A 23,561-nucleotide genomic window follows, 5' to 3' on the forward strand; every position below is an offset into this window, starting at 1 on the left:
TGAAGTGTATTCAAAGGAAAATCAGTTCCCCAGTACTATCACAAAGTGTTAAACAGCAACAGACCTGTCCCCACCAGCACTATACCCCAGTGTTATACAGTGTCAGACCCATCCCCACCAGTACTGTACCCCAGTGTTATACAGTGACAGACCCGTCCCCACCAGTACTGTACCCCAGTGTTATACAGTGACAGACCTGTCCCCACCAGTACTGTACCCCAGTGTTATACAGAGACAGACCCATCCCCACAAGTACTGTACCCCAGTGTTAAACAGCAACAGACCCTTACTCACCAGTACTGTACCCCAGTGTTAGACAGCAACAGACCCGTACTCACCAGTACTGTACCCCAGTGTTATACAGCAACAGACCCGTACTCACCAGTACTGTACCCCAGTGTTATACAGCAACAGACCCGTCCCCACCAGTACTGTACCCCAGTGTTATACAGTGACAGAACCATCCCCACCAGTACTGTACCCCAGTGTTATACAGTGACAGACCAGTACTCACCAGTACTGTACCCCAGTGTTATACAGCGACAGACCCGTCCCCGCCAGTACTGTACCCCAGTGTTATACAGCGACAGACCCGTCCCCATCAGTACTGTACCCCAGTGTTATACAGTGACAGACCCGTCCCCACCAGTACTGTACCCCAGTGTTATACAGTGACAGACCCATCCCCACAAGTACTGTACCCCAGTGTTATACAGTGACAGACCCGTACTCACCAGTACTGTACCCCAGTGTTATACAGTGACAGACCCGTCCCCACCAGTACTGTACCCCAGTGTTATACAGTGACAGACCCGTCCCCACCAGTACTGTACCCCAGTGTTATACAGTGACAGACCCGTCCCCACCAGTACTGTACCCCAGTGCGATACAGTAACAGACCCGTCCCCACCAGTACTGTACCCCAGTGTTATACAGTGACAGACCCATCCCCACCAGTACTGTACCCCGGCGTTATACAGTGACAGACCCGTCCCCACCAGTACTGTACCCCAGTGTTATACAGTGACAGACCCGTCCCGACCAGTACTGTACCCCGGCGTTATACAGTGACAGACCCGTCCCCACCAGTACTGTACCCCGGTGTTATACAGTGACAGACCCATCCACACCAGTACTGTATCCCAGTGTTATACAGTGACAGACCCGTCCCCACCAGTACTGTACCCCAGTGTTATACAGCGACAGACCCATCCCCACCAGTACTGTACCCCAGTGTTATACAGTGACAGACCCGTCCCCACCAGTACTGTACCCCAGTGTTATACAGTGACAGACCCGTCTCCACCAGTACTGTACCCCAGTGTTATACAGTGACAGACCCGGCCCCAACAGTACTGTACCCCAGTGTTATACAGCGACAGACCCGTCCCCAACAGTACTGTACCCCAGTGTTATACAGTGACAGACCCGTCCCCACCAGTACTGTACCCCAGTGTTATACAGTGACAGACCCGTCCCCACCAGTACTGTGCCCCAGTGTTATACAGCGACAGACCCGTCTCCACCAGTACTGTATCCCCAGTGTTATACAGTGACAGACCCGACCCCACCAGTACTGTACCCCAGTGTTATACAGCGACAGACCCGTCTCCACCAGTACTGTATCCCCAGTGTTATACAGTGACAGACCCGTCCCCACCAGTACTGTACCCCAGTGTTATACAGTGACAGACCCATCCCCACCAGTACTGTACCCCAGTGTCATACAGTGACAGACCTGTCCCCACCAGTACTGTACCCCAGTGTTATACAGTGACAGACCCGTCCCCACCAGTACTGTACCCCAGTGTTATACAGTGACAGACCCATCCCCACCAGTACTGTATCCCAGTGTTATACAGTGACAGACACGTCCCCACCAGTACTGTACCCCAGTGTTATACAGTGACAGACCCGTCCCCACCAGTACTGTACCCCAGTGTCATACAGTGACAGACCCGTCCCCACCAGTACTGTACCCCAGTGTTATACAGTGACAGACCTGTCCCCACCAGTACTGTACCCCAGTGTTATACAGTGACAGACCCGTCCCCACCAGTACTGTACCCCAGTGTCATACAGTGACAGACCCGTCCCCACCAGTACTGTACCCCAGTGTTATACAGTGACAGACCTGTCCCCACCAGTACTGTACCCCAGTGTTATACAGTGACAGACCCGTCCCCACCAGTACTGTACCCCAGTGTTATACAGTGACAGACCTGTCCCCACCAGTACTGTACCCCAGTGTTATACAGTGACAGACCCGTCCCCACCAGTACTGTACCCCAGTGTTATACAGTGACAGACCTGTGCCCAGCAGTACTGTACCCCAGTGTTATACAGAGACAGACCCATCCCCACCAGTACTGTACCCCAGTGTTATACAGTGACAGACCCATCTCCACCAGTACTGTACCCCAGTGTTATACAGTGACAGACCCGTCCCCACCAGTACTGTACCCCAGTGTTATACAGTGACACACCCGTCCCCATCAGTACTGGACACCAGTGTTATACAGTGACAGACCCGGCCCCACCAGTACTGTATCCCAGTGTTATACAGTGACAGACCCGTCCCCACCAGTACTGTACCCCAGTGTTATACAGTGACAGACCCGGCCCCACCAGTACTGTACCCCAGTGTTATACAGTGACAGACCCGTCCCCACCAGTACTGTACCCCAGTGTTATACAGTGACAGACCCGTCCCCACCAGTACTGTACCCCAGTGTTATACAGTGACAGACCCGTCCCCACCAGTACTGTACCCCAGTGTTATACGGTGACAGACCCGTCCCCACCAGTACTGTACCCCAGTGTTATACAGTGACAGACCAGTCCTTACCAGTACTGTACCCCAGTGTTATACAGTGACAGACCAGTCCTTACCAGTACTGTACCCCAGTGTTATACAGTGACAGACCCATCCCTACCAGTACTGTACCCCAGTGTTATACAGTGACAGACCCGTTCCCAGCAGTACTGTACCCCAGTGTTATACAGTGACAGACCCGTCCCCACCAGTACTGTACCCCAGTGTTATACAGTGACAGACCCATCTCCACAAGTACTGTACCCCAGTGTTATACAGTGACAGACCTGTTCCCACCAGTACTGTACCCCAGTGTTATACAGTGACAGACCCATTCCCACCAGTACTGTACCCCAGTGTTATACAGTGACAGACCCGTTCCCACCAGTACTGTACCCCAGTGTTATACAGTGACAGACCCATCTCCACCAGTACTGTACCCCAGTGTTATACAGTGACAGACCCGTCCCCACCAGTACTGGACCCCAGTGTTATACAGTGACAGACCCGTCCCCACCAGTACTGTACCCCAGTGTTATACTGTGACAGACCCGTCCCCACCAGTACTGTACCCCAGTGTTATACAGTGACAGACCTGTGCCCAGCAGTACTGTACCCCAGTGTTATACAGAGACAGACCCATCCCCACCAGTACTGTACCCCAGTGTTATACAGTGACAGACCCATCTCCACCAGTACTGTACCCCAGTGTTATACAGTGACAGACCCGTCCCCACCAGTACTGTACCCCAGTGTTATACAGTGACAGACCCGTCCCCACCAGTACTGTACCCCAGTGTTATACTGTGACAGACCCGTCCCCACCAGTACTGTACCCCAGTGTTATACAGTGACAGACCTGTGCCCAGCAGTACTGTACCCCAGTGTTATACAGAGACAGACCCATCCCCACCAGTACTGTACCCCAGTGTTATACAGTGACAGACCCATCTCCACCAGTACTGTATCCCAGTGTTATACAGTGACAGACCCGTCCCCACCAGTACTGTACCCCAGTGTTATACAGTGACAGACCCGGCCCCACCAGTACTGTACCCCAGTGTTATACAGTGACAGACCCGTCCCCACCAGTACTGTACCCCAGTGTTATACAGTGACAGACCCGTCCCCACCAGTACTGTACCCCAGTGTTATACGGTGACAGACCCGTCCCCACCAGTACTGTACCCCAGTGTTATACAGTGACAGACCAGTCCTTACCAGTACTGTACCCCAGTGTTATACAGTGACAGACCAGTCCTGACCAGTACTGTACCCCAGTGTTATACAGTGACAGACCCATCCCTACCAGTTCTGTACCCCAGTGTTATACAGTGACAGACCCGTTCCCACCAGTACTGTACCCCAGTGTTATACAGTGACAGACCCATTCCCACCAGTACTGTACCCCAGTGTTATACAGTGACAGACCCGTTCCCACCAGTACTGTACCCCAGTGTTATACAGTGACAGACCCATCTCCACCAGTACTGTACCCCAGTGTTATACAGTGACAGACCCGTCCCCACCAGTACTGGACCCCAGTTTTATACAGTGACAGACCCGTCCCCACCAGTACTGTACCCCAGTGTTATACAGTGACAGACCCGTCCACACCAGTACTGTACCCCAGTGTTATACAGTGACAGACCCGGCCCCACCAGTACTGTAACCCAGTGTTATACAGTGACAGACCCGTCCCCACCAGTACTGTACCCCAGTGTTATACAGTGACAGACCCATCCCCACCAGTACTGTACCCCAGTGTTATACAGTGACAGACCCGTCCCCACCAGTACTGTAACCCAGTGTTATACAGTGACAGACCCGGCCCCACCAGTACTGTACCCCAGTGTGATACATTGACAGACCCATCCCCACCAGTACTGTACCCCAGTGTTATACATTGACAGACCCATCCCCACCAGTACTGTACCCCAGTGTTATACATTGACAGACCCATCCCCACCAGTACTGTACCCCAGTGTTATACATTGACAGACCCATCCCCACCAGTACTGTATCCCAGTGTTATACAGTGACAGACCCATCCCCACCAGTACTGTACCCCAGTGTTATACATTGACAGACCCATCCCCACCAGTACTGTATCCCAGTGTTATACAGTGACAGACCCGTCCCCACCAGTACTGTACCCCAGTGTTATACAGTGACAGACCTGTCCCCACCAGTACTGTATCCCAGTGTTATACAGTGACAGACCCATACCCACCAGTACTGTACCCCAGTGTTATACAGTGACAGACCCATCCCCACCAGTACTGTACCCCAGTGTTATACAGCAACAGACCCATCCCCACCAGTACTGTACCCCAGTGTTATACAGTGACAGGCCTGTCCCCACCAGTACTGTACCCCAGTGTTATACAGTGACAGACCCGTCCTCACCAGTACTGTACCCCAGTGTTATACAGCGGCAGAACCGTCCCCACCAGTACTGTACCCCAGTGTTATACAGTGACAGACCCATCCCCATCAGTACTGTACCCCAGTGTTATACAGCGACAGACCCATCCCCACCAGTACTGTACCCCAGTGTTATACAGTGACAGACCCATCCCCACCAGTACTGTACCCCAGTGTTATACAGCGACAGACCCATCCCCACCAGTACTGTACCCCAGTGTTATACAGTGACAGGCCTGTCCCCACCAGTACTGTACCCCAGTGTTATACAGTGACAGACCCGTCCTCACCAGTACTGTACCCCAGTGTTATACAGTGACAGACCCGTCCCCACCACGCCGGCGCCAATGGCGCCGATCTTCCGCTGTGCGGGTGTCCCGGCGTCGGGGTGCCGTGGTGCCATTCGCGCCAATTCTCCGGCCCGGCCCCACGGGCTGAGAGAATCCCGCCCTTATGGTCTGGTCCATATCACATTGCTCTCAGTGGGATCTTACTGTGCGCAATTTGAAAGCTCCGATCTCTGTAAATGAACAATGATTACACTTCAAAAAGTAAGCCTCTTTGCCTGTGAAGTGGTCTGAAATATTCTGGGAGGGTAGACTGGGCTTCTGTGGTTTTAATTCGCAGCCAAAAGACAGATAAAAGGTGTCAGTGGAATGTTGAGAAGAATGAACCGGTTGTTGTGCTGTTTTCTAGTTGTTTGGGAGGAGCACCAACCCCAAAACCCGGGCGATGTGTAGGTTCAGCCCAGCAGCTGTGGTACAGATGCTGTCAAACCCTCACCTGTAATCGGCAGCAGTAACGAGCAGCTGGTTTGAGGTCGTCCATCTCAAAGGCAGTCTCCATTCCGCAGTAAACCAGTTCCATGGACTCCTCCTCTTCACCCCATTCCAGTCTGTACTCTGATATATCGGCACCGTAATTCTCGGGGCTCTGTAACCACACACACACACAGAGTCATGTGAGATACAAAAATGCCCAACATGAAGTTACATGACAACTTTCACAGCTTCAGGATAGCCCAATGTGCTTTGTGTCTAATGAGAGTTTGAATAAACTCGGTTTGTTCTCACTGGAACGAAGGAGGTTGAGGGGTTGACCTGAAAGAGGTTTACAAAATTATGAGGGGCATAGACAGAGTGGATAGTCAGAGGCTTTTCCCCAGGGTAGAGGGGTCAATTACAAGGGGGCACAGGTTTAAGGTGCGAGGGGCAAGGTTTAGAGGAGATGTACGAGGCAAGTTTTTTACACAGAGGGTAGTGGGTGCCTGGAACTCGCTGCCGGAGGAGGTGGTGGAAGCCGGGACGATAGTGACATTTAAGGGGCATCTTGACAAATACATGAATAGGATGGGAATAGAGGGATACGGACCCCAGAAATGTAGAAGATTTTAGTTTAGATGGGCAGCATGGTCGGCGCAGGCTTGGAGGGCCGAAGGGCCTGTTCCTGTGCTGTACTTTTCTTTGTTCTTTGTTCTTGTTCTTTGAAATGCCGGTCAAGGCTGCCAGGAACCATAGCAACAGGAAGAAACTTCAGTCTTACTCCACCATTCCATTAGATAATGGCTGACCTCTATCACATTAACACTTTTGTACCCTTCTCCAACAATCCACCAACCTCAACTTTCAAAGCTCAAACTCTCGCTCAATATCTCCAGACTTTTGGGGGAGAAGGTTCCAGATTCACTGCCCTTGCATGAAGGAGCGTTTACTGACCATCACTGAACAGCCTAACTCTCATTTCAAGTTTATGCCCCCTTTGATGTCGGCTCCCCAATTCCTGCATTGATAGTTTCTCTCAATAAATTAATAAGTCCTCAACCCTCTAACCAGTTAGGTTTCCCTGAAACTTCGCAGGAGAACCAAGGTGAGTGAATGGAGTTAAGGTACAGATCACCCATGATCTGCTTGAATGAGGGAACAGACGTGTGGACATGAATGGCCTCCTCCTGTGCCTAGTTTCATTTTTTAAAGTATATTAATTAGGATTTTACATTTTTGCGAACAACGCTACAGAATTATAAAATGATACATAGCAGAGAGCAAGGATAAAACGGCTCAATAAACATGAATACAGTGGGGAACAGGAGTACAACATTGTCACTGGCTCGATAAATTAGACTTGATGCCTCTATAAGTCCCACCAGAGACTAAGGGAAACAGGTTGAAACCATGGCCATGTGGTAAAGTGATTCACACCCTCCCACGACGTGTCTGCTTGCAATTACCACCAGAGTTCAGGATTCCATGTTCGGGCGAACACCAATAGACACCTCGCTCAACTCTAGCAGTCCCAAAGGCACTAATTACACACCACAGCCTCCGCTCCTCAGATACTAACCCCGTCTGCACTCCTGCAGGAACCAATCCCGGACTCTTTACACCCACCCTTACAGAAGTAATGAAAAAGAGAACACGACTTAACCCCAGCCTCAGGCCCAGTACAGAACCAACATCATTCCAAACGTTTGCACAGAGAGGACCAGCAACAACATGCTCGGATTATGATCCAGCTTTCAGGGCCTCCCAGGACAAACAGAGGAAAAAGAGTTAGAGCCACCACAAATAAACTACAGGATAACAAAGGATCTGGTCCAGGACTTGGTTCCATATTTCCCTGGCACACTCCGATCACCCATTAATGAAGAAGAGAACAAGCTGCTCATTCAACTAAATAAAATCTGCACCCCCCCCCCCCAACTTATCAGAGGGCAACAGGATATCAACAAAATACAGGACTCAGATCAACCCCAGGCCCCGGTGCACCAGAGAAGCAATTGCCAATCTCTCAGGATGCCCCTCCTCCTTGGTACAACCATGATGTGGAGATGCCGGCGTTGGACTGGGGTGAGCACAGTAAGAAGTCTGACAACACCAGCTCAAAGTCCAACAGGTTTGTTTCGAATCACTAGCTTTCGGGGGGCAGCACCTTCCTCAGGAGCTGTGCTCCGAAAGCTAGTGATTCGAAACAAACCTGTTGGGACTTTAACCTGGTGTGGCAAGACATCTTACTTGGTACAACCAGAGTAACCTCCGCTAAACCACCGGACTGGACCTGGGTTAGTAACAGCATCCTGCTCACCCAGATGAAGAGGTGGGACGAACGCCCAAACTGATTTAAAGTTGTCACCCACCATCCAGAACAGACCAGCCATGGATTAACCAAACCCATTCAGTCTGCTCCCCCACTCATATCCCTCCATTCAGTCTGCACCCCCACTCATATCCCTCCATTCAGTCTGCACCCCCACTCATATCCCTCCATTCAGTCTGCACTACCACTCATATCCCTCCATTCAGTCTGCTCCCCCACTCATATCCCTCCATTCAGTCTGCACTACCACTCATATCCCTCCATTCAGTCTGCACTACCACTCATATCCCTCCATTCAGTCTGTGCCCCCACTCATATCCCCCATTCAGTCTGCACCCCCACTCATATCCCACCATTCAGTCTGTGCCCCCACTCATATCCCTCCATTCAGTCTGTGCCCCCACTCATATCCCTCCATTCAGTCTGCGCCCCCACTCATATCCCTCCATTCAGTCTGCACCCCCACTCATATCGCTCCATTCAGTCTGCGCCCCCACTCATATCCCTCCATTCAGTCTGTGCCCCCACTCATATCCCCCCATTCAGTCTGCTCCCCCACTCATATCCCCCATTCAGTCTGCACCCCCACTCATATCCCTCCATTCAGTCTGCACCACCACTCATATCCCCCATTCAGTCTGTGCCCCCACTCATATCCCTCCATTCAGTCTGTGCCCCCACTCATATCCTCCATTCAGTCTGTGCCCCCACTCATATCCCTCCATTCAGTCTGCGCCCCCACTCATATCCCTCCATTCAGTCTGTGCCCCCACTCATATCCCCCATTCAGTCTGTGCTCCCACTCATATCCCCCATTCAGTCTGCACCACCACTCATATCCCTCCATTCAGTCTGTGCCCCCACTCATATCCCCCATTCAGTCTGCACCCCCACTCATATCCCCCATTCAGTCTGTGCCCCCACTCATATCCCCCATTCAGTCTGCGCCCCCACTCATATCCCCCATTCACTCATATCCCTCCATTCAGTCTGCACCCCCACTCATATCCCTCCATTCAGTCTGCGCCCCCACTCATATCCCCCATTCAGTCTGTGCCCCCACTCAAATCCCCCATTCAGTCTGCACCCCCACTCATATCCCCCATTCAGTCTGTGCCCCCACTCATATCCCCCATTCAGTCTGCGCCCCCACTCATATCCCCCATTCACTCATATCCCTCCATTCAGTCTGCACCCCCACTCATATCCCTCCATTCAGTCTGCGCCCCCACTCATATCCCCCATTCAGTCTGTGCCCCCACACATATCCCTCCATTCAGTCTGCACCACCACTCATATCCCTCCATTCAGTCTGCACCCCCACTCATATCCCCCATTCAGTCTGTGCCCCCACTCAAATCCCCCATTCAGTCTGCACCCCCACTCATATCCCCCATTCAGTCTGTGCCCCCACTCATATCCCCCCATTCAGTCAGCACCCCCACTCATATCCCTCCATTCAGTCTGTGCCCCCACTCATATCCCTCCATTCAGTCTGCGCCCCCACTCATATCCCTCCATTCAGTCTGCACCCCCACTCATATCCCCCATTCAGTCTGCACCCCCACTCATATCCCCCCATTCAGTCTGCACCCCCACTCATATCCCTCCATTCAGTCTGCACCCCCACTCATATCCCCCCATTCAGTCTGCACCACCACTCATATCCCCCATTCAGTCTGCACCCCCACTCATATCCCTCCATTCAGTCTGCACTACCACTCATATCCCTCCATTCAGTCTGCACCCCCACTCATATCCCTCCATTCAGTCTGCACTACCACTCATATCGCTCCATTCAGTCTGCGCCCCCACTCATATCCCTCCATTCAGTCTGCTCCCCCACTCATATCCCCCATTCAGTCTGCACCCCCACTCATATCCCTCTATTCAGTCTGCACCACCACTCATATCCCCCATTCAGTCTGTGCCCCCACTCATATCCCTCCATTCAGTCTGCACCCCCACTCATATCCCTCTATTCAGTCTGCACCACCACTCATATCCCCCATTCAGTCTGTGCCCCCACTCATATCCCTCCATTCAGTCTGTGCCCCCACTCATATCCTCCATTCAGTCTGTGCCCCCACTCATATCCCCCATTCAGTCTGCACCCCCACTCATATCCCCCATTCAGTCTGTGCCCCCACTCATATCCCCCATTCAGTCTGCGCCCCCACTCATATCCCCCATTCACTCATATCCCTCCATTCAGTCTGCGCCCCCACTCATATCCCTCCATTCAGTCTGCACCCCCACTCATATCCCCCATTCAGTCTGCGCCCCCACTCATATCCCTCCATTCAGTCTGCACCCCCACTCATATCCCCCATTCAGTCTGCGCCCCCACTCATATCCCTCCATTCAGTCTGCACCCCCACTCATATCCCCCATTCAGTCTGCGCCCCCACTCATACCCCCCCTTCTAAAACCTAGAGAGAGAGAGAGAGAGAGAGAGAGAGAGAGAGACCCAGAGAAAAAACTCCAACCTCAATAACGAGTCAGAAGTAGCCCCGCCCTCCCCAGGGTACAGAATCTTAGGGGCAAAGGACTTAACTAACCTCATCACCCAACTCCACACCAACCAACCACCCAACACCCTTCCTTAGCTGGGGGTGTCCAAAATGTACCCCCTTCCCACAACCACCAGAAGAATGACACAGGACGGCATTCTCCTGTGTCCCAGGCACGTCTTTCTTACCGGTCCGCCGTTCGCTGGCAGCGAGATTCTCGACTCCCGCTGCTTGTCAACGGGATTTCCCATTGATGCCATCCCAAATCCACCGGGAAACCCACGGGTGGGGGTGCAATGCCCGCGGGAAAAGAGAATTCCAACGCTGGAGTATTCACAAAGGAGTAAAACTGCGCACGGACCACGGCTCACATTATCAACTCAATATGGTTTTTGCTAGAACAGGCTATCAAGTGACTCTCGCCCTCGAGCTCACATCTTGCACTCCCTCACAGGAGGAAAGACAACAATAAATAATCAGCAACAGATTCACCAGGGAGTAAGGCCCAGGATTATTGAAAACTTCAGGATAACAATACCATCTACGTTCCCCACAATCAGCATCGAGGACAGGATCATTTAGGGCCAGAGGTCGGAGGACACAACCCTGGAGCGGGAATCGGGCATTTTGCAACACATTATATAAGGGTCCGGCAGGTCAGGAAATTTCCTGACTCGAGCCATCCATCTCGGTGGCAAATATCTGGTCCTCGGGTTTTCATACAAGAGACTGTAGAATGAGAGGAGTTGTGGTGCCGATGGAGCAGGGTGGGGTGGAGGGGCGGGACGGCGGAGAGAGGAGAACTTAAATTTAACGTTACGGCGATATATCCGCCAATTAATAATGAAGCAAACACGAGAACAAACACAGGTAGCCACCACCCAAATCGCCCAAGCACCTGACTTGGTTTTCCATTGCTGAACCCACCAGGGAAGAGTGAGCTGAGATCAGTAGATGTTTGCACATTAAAAACATCTAGAGATATGGATATAAAGCAGAAAATGGTGTTGTCGTCGAAGATCAGATGGAGGTCTTTAAAATAATTCACCATCCTGTTCTTGGTCTGTAGAACATAGAACATAGAACAGTACAGCACAGAACAGGCCCTTCGGCCCTCGATGTTGTGCCGAGCCATGATCACCCTACTCAAATCCACGTATCCACCCTATACCCGTAACCCAACAACCCCCCACCCCTTAACCTTACTTTTTAGGACACTACGGGCAATTTAGGATGGCCAATCCACCTAACCCGCACATCTTTGGACTGTGGGAGGAAACCGGAGCACCCGGAGGAAACCCACGCACACACGGGGAGGACGTGCAGACTCCGCACAGACAGTGACCCAGCCGGGAATCGAACCTGGGACCCTGGAGCTGTGAAGCATTTATGCTAACCACCATGCTACCGTGCTGCCCGTATGACAAGACTTTGAACAGGTAGATGTAGAAAAAATATTTCCACTTGTACAGAGACCAGAACTAGGCGTAAAATAGTCACTAATAACTCTAATCGGGAACTCATAGAGACACAAGAAATAGGAGAAGGTGTCGGCCATTCAGCCACTCGAGCTATTCAATGAAATCAGGGAGGATCTTCTACCTCAACACCATTTTCCTGCACTATCCCCGTATCACTTGATGTTTCTAATGTGTAAAAATGTATCGATTTCTGTCTTAGACATACTCAACCCCTGAGCTTCCACAATCCTCTGGGATAGAGAATTCCAAAGATTCACCACCCTCTGCCTGAAGCCATTCCTCCTCATCTCAGTCCTAAATGGCCTGTCCCACATTCTGAGACTGTGTGCCCTGGTTCCATCCCCATCCATTCCATTCCTCCATCTACCCTGTCGAGCCCTATAATAATTCAGGAGAAATGCATTTACCCGATTGGTGGAATGAATGGGCAAGTAGCAGATGAATGTTAACGCAGAGAAGGGTGAATGATTCATCTAACAGGAACAATGTAGAACAGTGGATATAAATCCAAACGTGCATACATTTTTGGAAGTGGCAGAACAGGTTGAGGGTGATTAATAAAGCACACAATCGTGGTGCAGTGTATGAAAGCAAGGAGGTTATGTTAACCTTGTAAGCCGGTCAGTCTCAACCAGACGTTATGTTCAGTTCTGGGCACGGCGTTTTAGGAAGGATGTAAAGGTATTAGAGAGACGACAGAACAAAATCATGAGAATGGTTGCAGAGGTGAAGAAAAGTTTGGACTGCTTTTCTTGGAGAAAAGACAGTAGAGAGGAGATTTGATAGAAGTCATGAGGAGTCTGGCAGAGTAGACAGGGAGAAGCTGCTGTAGCTATTAGTGGAAAGGATCGAGAACCCGGGGGATACTGATTTAAGATGATTGGCCAAAGATGCAACAGCGACATTAGGAAAAACCTTCTGCAAAGAGATAGAGACAGGTCACGTGGGCGGGCAGAAAAATGAGGTCGCTGGAGTATAATGTGGCAACGGCAACTTGTCAACTTCAGCAGAATATTAAATGGAGAAAGAGTCCAGAACTCTGAAAGACAGAGGGATCTAGTGTCCTGGTACATGAATCAAGAAAAGTTAGTCTGCAAGTAGAGCAAGTAATTAGGAAGACAAATGGAATGTTGTCATTTATTGCAAGAGGAATGGGAATACGTAGAGGTGTTTTGATCACAGTTGTATAGGACATTGGTGAGACCACATCGAGAGCACTGTCTTATCATGTTGGAGCTTACATGTATTTGGATTTGGATTTATTTATTGTCATGTGTACCGAGGTACAGTGAAAAGTATTTTTCTGCGAGCAGCTCAAACAGATCATTTAGTACATGAAAAGAAAAGAAAATATGTAATAGGGTAACACAAGGCACACAATGTAAATACATAGACACCGGCATCGGGTTAAGCATACAGGAGTGTAGTATTAATCAGGTCAGTCCATTAGAGGGTCGTTTAGGAGTCTGGTAACAGCGGGTGAGAAGCGGTTTTTGAGTCTGTTCGTCCGTGTTTGCAGACTTTTCTATCTCCTGCCCGATGGAATAAGTTGGAAGAGTGAGTAAACTGGGTGGGAGGGGTCTTTGATTAGCTGCCCGCTTTCCCCAGACAGCGGTAGGTGTAGATGGAGTCAATTGATAGGAGGCGGGTTCGTATGATGGACTGGGCTGTGTTCACGACTTTCTGAAGTTTCTTGCGGTCCTGGGCCAAGCAGTTGCCATACCAGGCTGTGATGCAGCCGGATAGGATGCTTTCTATGGTGCATCTGTAAAAGTTTGTAAGAGTTGGACATGCCAAATTTCCTTAGTTTCCTGAGGAAGTATAGGCACTGTTGTGCTTTCTTGGTGGTAGCGTCGACTTGGGTGGACCAGGACAGATTGTTGGTGATGTGCACCCCTAGGAATTTGAAACTGCTAACCATCTCCACCTCGGCCCCATTGATGCTGACAGGAGTGTGTACAATACTTTGCTTCCTGAAGTCAATGACCAGCTCTTTAGTTTTCATGTTGGCATGGATACGTGTTGGCATGGATACAAGATGACACTGTTGCTAAAATTGTTAATGACACAAAGATAGGTAGGGAAGTAAATTGTGAAGAGGATGTAAGAGGTTACAAAGGGACATTGATAGGAGTGGGCAAAAATCTGGCAAATTAGATTAAGTATAATCTGGGCAAATGTGAAATGGTCCATTTTGGCAGGAAAAATGAAAAAGAAGCTTATTATCTAAATGGCGAGAGATTGCAGAGCTGTGAGTTGCAGAGGGATCTGGGTGTCCGAGCACATGAATTGCAAAAGGCTCATTTGCAGGTACAGCAAGTAATTGGGAAAGCAAATAGAATGTTATTGTTTATTGTTTTAGGGGATTGATTCCAAATGTAAGGAGGTTATGTTTCAGCTGTACTGGGCACTGGTGAGGCTATATCTGGAGTATTGTGCACAGTGTTGGTCTCCTTATTTAAGGAAAGATGTAAATGTGTCAGAAGATGTTCAGAGAAGATTTACCAGACTAAAACCAGGAATGGGTGAGTTGTCTAATGAGGGAAGGTTGGAGAGGATGGGCTTGTATCCAGTGGTGTTTAGAAGATTGAAACATATAAGATCCTGAGGGGTATTGATGGGGTGGATGTACAGACGTTTGCGCCGGCGTTGGTTAGCGCGCCGCGGTCACGGGCCGTTCTACGCGGAACCCCGCGAATCTCCGGCCCGGATGGGCTGAGCAGCCATCAGAAAAAAACTGAGTCCGGCCGCGCCGTTCTAACCTGCTCTGAGCCAGCGGGATCTCGGCGTTGAAGGGTCGGGTGGCGGCCTGCGGGGGGGTCCGACCCTGGGGAGGGGGGGGGGGGGGGGGGGGGGGCTCCGATGTGGCCTGGCCCGCGATCGGGGCCCACCAATCGGCGGGACGGCCTCTCTGGCTGGGGGCCTCCTTTCCTACGCGGCGGCCCCTGTAGCCCTGCGCCATGTTGCGTTGGGGTCGGTGTGTTGAAGGAGGCCACTGCGCATGTGCCCGTTGGCGCCGGCGCCACTGCACATGTGTAGATCCCGCGGCGCACAGTTCGCACCGGGATCGGCAGCTGGAGTGGCGTGAAATGCTCCTGTGCCGTGCTGGCCCCCTGTAGGGGCCAGAATTACTCCTGGCAGCGGCCCTTTCACGCCGTCGTAAAATGCGACGGGGTTTACAACGACGTGGACACTCTGCTGCGGGATGGGAGAATCCCGCCAAGTGTTTCTTCTTGTGGGGGTAATCCAGAACTAGGGGTCGGCCATTTAAGACAGAGATGAGTGGAAGCAGAGTCTTTGAATATTTCTAAGGCAGAGCTGGATAGATTCTGGATTAACAAGGGGGTGAAAGATTATCGGAGATGTGCAGGAATGTGGGGTTAAAGTTACAATCGGATCACCCATGATTTTATTGAATGGCGAAGAAGGCTTGAGGTCTCCTTACTTAAGGATATAAATGGATTAGAAGCAGTTCAGAGAAGGTTCACATGGCCGATACCTGGGGTGAGGGTACGGGGTTATCTTACGACGAAACGTTGGATAGGCCGAGCCAATATCCATTGGAGTTCAGAAGATTGAGAGGTGCGAAATATATAGGGCGAGATCTCCTGGGGGCGTGGGGTGGATTCAATCGGAAATTCAATTCATAGAATCCGTACAGTGCAGAGAGAAGCCATTCCGCCCATCTAATCTGCACCGACCCTTGGGAAGAGCAACCTACCTGTGTCCAATCTGCCGCCCTACCCCATAACCCAGTAACTCCACCTAACCTTTTGGACACTGAGGGGCAATTTAACATGGCCAATCCATCTAACCTGTACATCTTTGGGCTGGAGATGGACCAGAAGATCTTGGCACTGTCCGAGGACAGCTGCCTTCCGCCACCAAGAAATATGCAGCGGATAGGCTGGAGAATCTCGCCTGTAAGATCTTAAAGGTAACGGACAGGGTGGATACTGAGAGAATGTTTCCCCTTGTGGGAGAGGCTAGAACTGTGTGTGGGGGGGGGGGGGGGGGGGGGGGGGGGGGGGGGGCACATTTAAAAATCAGGGGTCTCCCATTTAAAATGGAGATGAGAAGTGTTTTGTCTCTCAGAGGGCCATGAATCTTTGGAACTCTCTTCCCCAGAGAGTGGTGGAGTCTGGGTTACTGAGTATTTTTAAGGCAGAGGTGGATTGGCTCCCATGTTCGTCAGGAATCTAAGGTTATTGGTGGTCAGAGGAATGTGGAGTTGATGCCACAATCAGATCGACATTGATCTAATTTAAATGGCGGAGCAGGCGTGAGGGGCCGAATGGCCTCCACTTGCTCCGAAACTCGGATGTTTTCATCAGCGAGTGGTTAGCATATGGAACGCACTGACCGAGAGTGTGGGGGGGAGGCAGATTCAATCGAGGCCTTCAAGGGGAAATGGGATTATCTGAAAAGGGAGAATTTGCAGAGTTACAGGGAGAAGGTGGGACAACGGCACGAGGTGAGTCGTTCCTCCAGAGAGCTAGCACAGACTCGGCAGGCCAAATGGCCTCCGCTGCGCTGCTGCAACCGTTCTGTGGTTCAGAATGAAGGGAATGTGAAACTCCATGGACATGGGATTGAATAGAATAGATATGTTTAAGGACAGGTTACAGGAGGAAGGAGTGGATATGCTGATTGGGTGAGACGCAGTGCGCCGGGAGGATGCTGAGGGGGAGCTTCAATACTGACACAAAACGGTTTGTTTGTGCTCGACATTCTGTGCCATTCTATAGTCCAACTATCCTGAGAAGACATCAGGGGCGTGATTCCCCGATCCTGGGGCTAAGGGTTGATGGCGTGGTAAACGCCGGAGCGGTTTACAACGGCGTCATCTGGCCCATAGGTGCAGCAATCCTGCGCCACATCGGGGGCCAGCACGGCACTGGAGCGCTTCACGCAGCTTCAGCTGGCGATACGGGCGCCATCACGGCCGGCGCGAGTTCGCGCATGCGCGTGGGTTGCCTTCTCCGCGTGGGTCCCGATACAACACGGCGGAGCCTGACAGAGGCCCGGCGCGGAGGAACACAGGCTCCCCCCCCGGGATAAGCCACCCCGCCGATCGGTAGGCCCCGATCGCGGGCCTGGCCACCGTGGGGGCCCTTCCCACGCTCTGACAGTCATGGGTGTGGTAATACCACTGTATATATATGTGTGTGCCTCTATTAGGGGATGTACAATAGTACCTGCTATTACAGGTTTGTCGGTAAGCCCCTGCCTAGTTTGTCGGTAAGCCCCTACCGGCTAGCTCCCCCCACAGGGAGCAGTATAAATATCCATGAGGTCTCCTGAGCTGCCATTTTACAGCTCCACTTGAGGGAATAACATCTCACGGTAATAAAGCCTCTTTTGTACCGTTTCGTGTTTCTGTGTGCAATTGTTAGCGCATCAATGGGTATCTGTAAAAGCCATCAACATCTGTAAGATCACAAAAGACAAACTAACAGCTTCTTCTGAAACAGTCCCTGCGTTACCTGCTCCTCCAGATGAAAGGTTGCATGAGCCATTTCTAATTACATCCACTTTACCAGGGCTTTTAAAATCAGAAATATCCTTGAGGAGACATTTACCAATGGCCTTGTGCATTAGTTAAATTGTCCTCCCTTCACAATAAATGCTTTATCCCAGAGTTGTGTATCACAGTCCAGTTAATGCATCTATTTTGAAATTGAAGTACAATGTGAAGGTTCAAGGTTCATCAGCGTAAGTGCAAAATAGAGAAAAGGTCACAGGAGAGAGAGGAAGAGACAGAAAGAGTTTCTCACAAGCTGGAGTAGGTAGTGGATGAATTAAGACAGCTGACGTGTGTGTGCGTGTCTGAGAAAGGCAAATGTAGATGATGGGGGTGGGGGGGGGGGGTAGTGTTCACACAGACAACAATAACCCAGATTGTTTCTCCTCTGCGATATTTAGCATTTGCCGCTTCCAACATTTTCCATTTGGATAACCGGCCAGGTTTGTGTCTGCCCTACAGTTAGGGGTGGCACAGCGCTGCCTCACAGCTCCAGGGTCCTGCGTTCAATTCCGACCTCGGGGAAACTGTCTGTGTGGAGTTTACAGTTTCTCCAAATCATCCAGCCCCCAAATCATTTTGCGAGAGGCTAGTTTGGGACAGCTGGGCTCCCCCCCCCCCCCCCCCCCCCCACACACACACACACAAGCAATAGATAACTTGTTCTGTGAATATGAAGGTCACTGGAGGACGATGATCAGGGGCGGATTCCCAGCAGTGTCAGGAGGGCACAGCAGCTATGTAGAAGCCTTTGAGGCCTTCCCCCCCCCCCCCCCCCCCCCCCCTCCTGGACCCAGCTGTGACTGCGGGCTGCCCTGTAGAGAGGATCCCTCGACCACAATGGGTGGACTGGAAGCTCAGGCCATTTTGTAAATTCTAATATGTTACAGTTGCTGAGGACGCGTCAGGATAGAGGTGCCCCCCACTCTCCCGGAAATCTCTCTCCCATCACACACACGCGGGGATGGTCGCTCCGGTCAGTAACTAACTCATTCACTGCCACATGTCTCCGGATACCATGCGGAGTCGGGGGGGGGGGGGGGGGAGAAAATGGCCCCATCGTCCGGATCTCGACTCAAATACAAGATCCTGTCCTGTCTAGAGTAACTGTGTTCGATCTGGGCACCTCACCTCATGCTGGCTTTGGAAAGGGTGCAGTGCAGGTTAACCAGAATGATATCGGATTAAAAGGTTGGAAGTATGAGGAGATCCATGAACTGATCTAATCCCTTGGTTTTTGAAGATGAAGGGCTGTCCAAGGTGATGAAAGGAGTTGATAGGGTCAATAGAGAGAGAGATCAATTTCCCATGTCCATAGCAGTTCAGAACAAGCCCATCTCACCTTAAAATAAGTGTCAGCTCAGTCAGCAGTGAGGTCAGGAAGATCTCGTCCCTTATACAGTCTGTGTACGAGTGTGTGTTTGTCACTATCTAACAGTGACATACCAGTGCACAGTTCCCCCGCCTGGAAGAGCAGTGGTTCTGATACGAGGACGGATAAACAAGTAGATGTGTGTTCACGTCTTACCAATGGCGGGTTCTTGGGACTGGTTCAGTAAATGTGGCCATTTGTGTGGTTGACACCAGATTGAATTAACCTGCGGGGCTGATATGAAAACATACTAACTGTAGCTCAGGGAAGGGACTCTGGCACCCTCACGTACCCCCCCTGGGGTGGGAGCTATGACTAGCTCTGGCCCTACACTTGTAACGTGGTATTTCTCTCCAAAAAAGGGACGGCACAGTGTGGCAGGATCGCTGCCGTCACCCTCGTTTCCTGTAGCAGGGACCTTTGTGGGAGGTAAAGCAGTAGGTGCTGGGGTCCATGGTGCTGGGGTCCATGGGGCCCATGGTGCTGGGACCCATGGTGCTGGGGCCATGGTGCTGGGTCCCATGGTGCTGGGACCCATGGTGCTGGGCCCATGGTGCTGGGTCCCATGGTGCTGGGTCCATGGTGCTGGGCCCATGGTGCTGGGGCCCATGGTGCTGGGTCCCATGGTGCTGGGTCCCATGGTGCTGGGCCCATGGTGCTGGGTCCCATGGTGCTGGGTCCATGGTGCTGAGACCCATGGTGCTGGGTCCATGGTGCTGGGACCCATGGTGCTGGGACCCATGGTGCTGGGGCCCATGGTGCTGGGACCCATGGTGCTGGGACCCATGGTGCTGGGCCCATGGTGCTGGGACCCATGGTGCTGGGTCCATGGTGCTGGGTCTATGGTGCTGGGTCCATGGTGCTGGGACCCATGGTGCTGGGACCCATGGTGCTGGGTCCATGGTGCTGGGTCCATGGGGTCCATGGTGCTGGGACCCATGGTGCTGGGACCCATGGTGCTGGGACCCATGGTGCTGGGTCCATGGTGCTGGGTCTATGGTGCTGGGTCCATGGTGCTGGGACCCATGGTGCTGGGACCCATGGTGCTGGGACCCATGGTGCTGGGTCCATGGTGCTGGGTCCATGGTGCTGGGTCCATGGTGCTGGGACCCATGGTGCTGGGACCCATGGTGCTGGGTCCATGGTGCTGGGTCCATGGTGCTGGGTCCATGGTGCTGGGTCCCATGGTGCTGGGACCCATGGTGCTGGGTCCATGGTGCTGGGTCCCATGGTGCTGGGACCCATGGTGCTGGGTCCATGGTGCTGGGACCCATGGTGCTGGGTCCCATGGTGCTGGGTCCATGGTGCTGGGTCCCATGGTGCTGGGTCCATGGTGCTGGGACCCATGGTGCTGGGTCCCATGGTGCTGGGTCCATGGTGCTGGGTCCCATGGTGCTGAGACCCATGGTGCTGGGACCCATGGTGCTGGGTCCCATGGTGCTGGGTCCCATGGTGCTGGGTCCCATGGTGCTGGGACCCATGGTGCTGGGTCCCATGGTGCTGGGTCCATGGTGCTGGGTCCCATGGTGCTGGGTCCCATGGTGCTGGGTCCATGGTGCTGGGTCCCATGGTGCTGGGTCTATGGTGCTGGGTCCCATGGTGCTGGGACCCATGGTGCTGGGTCCCATGGTGCTGGGTCCCATGGTGCTGAGACCCATGGTGATGGGGGCCATGGTGCTGGGCCTGTTGATCTTTGAATTGCACAAATGGGTCAAGGGCTGTAAAATGGGATTAGTATAGTCGGCTCTTTGTTGACCAGCATGGACACGATGGGCCAAATAGCCTCCTTCAGTGGTGTAAACGTCGGCGAATCTAGGCTTGGATGAGTATGGCTACAACAATTGTGTTATTGTAACTGTGATTTTGCTTGCAGCAGGAGTCTGGATGTTAACGCTCCGTTCCCGGAGAAGCCACGGCAATCTTGAAGTGCAGGAAACCGCCAGATGTGGGGCACATTGTGTCGAGGTGGGGAAATGGGGACTTCAAATTGGCAATAGTGTTTCCACATAGCAGGCAGGGGAAGCAGAAAGGGGAAGCCCATGTCACACCCAACGAGGCAGCGACAGCGGGTCGGGGCTCGTTAGAAACATGAGGTGATCAGGGGGAGGTGGGAGGGAGGGGCTGGTTTAGAGGGTAGAGGAGGAGGGAGGGGCAGCGTTTCTTTCAGCCACTTCGAAAGCCATTCATCACCAAGGCGATTGGAAATGGCCGATAATGAAAACTTGGCAAATGGTGCCCGTAACCCCAAAACAATTAAAACTATGAAAGTAATATTCTCAGAAGCTCCAGAGGGAGGAATAGATGTTGGAATGCACAGTCCAATCAAATCTGTTTCCCGCTGGCTGGAGCCCGACAGCTAATTGCCATGGTAACATGACCCTCCATATCGTATGACTGAGGAAAAGTTGGCAAACTTCACCCGATGCCGGTGTCTATTTATTTATATTATGTACCTTGTGTTGCCCCTTTACATATTTTCTTTTCATGTACTAAATGATCTGATTGAGCTGCTCACAGAAAAATACTTTACACTGTACCTCGGTACACGTGACAATAAACAAATCCCTGTTCTGACTCCTTCACAAGAATCAATGACACTTCCTCTACTTCTCTCCAACTGTGAGAGTAGTTTTGTCAGCTCTTTCTTCTTATCCTCTCCAACTAATTGGAGCACAGCTTCCTCTTCCTTGAAGAACTCAGTGTGTTTTCTTCCAAGAGGACAGCGAGCTGTAAGCATCGGATTATGCACCACATTTCAGTGTGAATTTAACACTTGGTAACGAAGAGAAGTTCATGTTGGAGCAGACAGCTCTCTGTTCCATTTCAGACACCTAACATTTCTCATCGAGACTAATTAAACAGCACAGTTCCTAGGTTGGACCTGATGCAATAGGGGAGTCTCGTCAAACAATCCCAGGACAGGTACAGCACGGGGTTAGATACAGAGTAAAGCTCCCTCTACACTGTCCCCACCAAACACTCCCAAGACAGGAACAGCACGGGGTTAGATACAGAGTAAAGCTCCCTCTACACTGTCCCCACCAAACACTCCCAAAACAGGAACAGCACGGGGTTAGATACAGAGTAAAGCTCCCTCGACACTGTCCCCACCAAACACTCCCAGGACAGATACAGCACGGGGTTAGATACAGAGTAAAGCTCCCTCTACACTGTCCCCATCAAACACTCCCAGGACAGGTACAGCACGGGGTTAGATACAGAGTAAAGCTCCCTCTACACTGTCCCCATCAAACACTCCCAGGGCAGGTACAGCACGGGGTTAGATACAGAATAAAGCTCCCTCTACACTGTCCCCATCAAACACTCCCAGGACAGGTACAGCACGGGGTTAGATACAGAGTAAAGCTCCCTCTACACTGTCCCCATCAAACACTCCCAGGACAGGTACAGCACGGGGTTACATACAGAGTAAAGCTCCGTCTGGACTGTCCCCATCAAACACTCCCAGGGCAGGTACAGCATGGGGTTAGATACAGAGTAAAGCTCCCTCTACACTGTCCCCATTAAACACTTCCAGGACAGGTACAGCACGGGGTTAGATACAGAATAAAGCTCCCTCGACACTGTCCCCATTAAACACTCCCAAAACAGGTACAGCACAGTGTTAGATACAGAGTAAAGTTCCCTCGATACTGTCCCCATCAAACATTCGCACGACAGATACAGCGCGGGGTTAGATACAGAGTGAAGCTCCCTCTGCACTGTCCCCATCAAACACTCCCAGGGCAGGTACAGCACGGGGTTAGATACAGAGTAAAGCTCCCTCTACACTGTCCCCATCAAACACTCCCAGGACAGGTACAGCACGGGGTTAGATACAGAGTAATGCTTTTTCTTAAGAATCTTTATTGTCACAAGTTGGCTTACATTAACACTACAATGAAGTTACTGTGAAAATCCCCTAGTCGCCACAGTCCGGCACCTGTTCAGGTACACAGAGGGAGAATTCAGAATGTCCAATTCATCTAACAGTACGTCTTTCGGAACTTGTGGGAGGAAACCGGAGCACCCGGAGGAAACCCACGCAGACACGGGGAGAATGTGTAGAATCCGCACAGACAGTGACCCAAGCCGGGAATCGAATCTGGTATCCTGGTGCTGTGAAGCAACAGTGCTAACCGCTGTGCTATCATGGCGCTCTCTACACTGTTCCCATCAAACCCCTCCAAGGACATGGACAGAACCATCATGGCTCCATCAGTGAGTCTTAAATTCACTCTCACATTTCGACATTGCGCAATGCAGTCAGCGAGAGTGTTAATTCTTTTATTCTGTGCTTTCTGAGTGCCTTTGGTAAGTTGTCGCCAATGATTGG

General features: G+C 51.6%; 1 protein-coding gene across 1 annotated transcript in view; it reads right to left on the minus strand.

Annotated features, from left to right (window-relative positions):
• LOC119975671 (fibronectin type III domain-containing protein 3B-like) overlaps window positions 1–23,561 on the minus strand; it is a 417,529-nt gene that overhangs the window by 55,417 nt on the left and 338,551 nt on the right. The window contains exon 10 of the mRNA XM_038815453.1: window positions 6,026–6,185. Coding sequence (XP_038671381.1) covers window positions 6,026–6,185 — 160 coding nt within the window. The remainder of the gene's footprint in view (window positions 1–6,025; window positions 6,186–23,561) is intronic.

The sequence above is a fragment of the Scyliorhinus canicula genome, chromosome 13 (assembly GCF_902713615.1).
Source record: "Scyliorhinus canicula chromosome 13, sScyCan1.1, whole genome shotgun sequence".
NCBI lineage: Eukaryota > Metazoa > Chordata > Chondrichthyes > Carcharhiniformes > Scyliorhinidae > Scyliorhinus > Scyliorhinus canicula.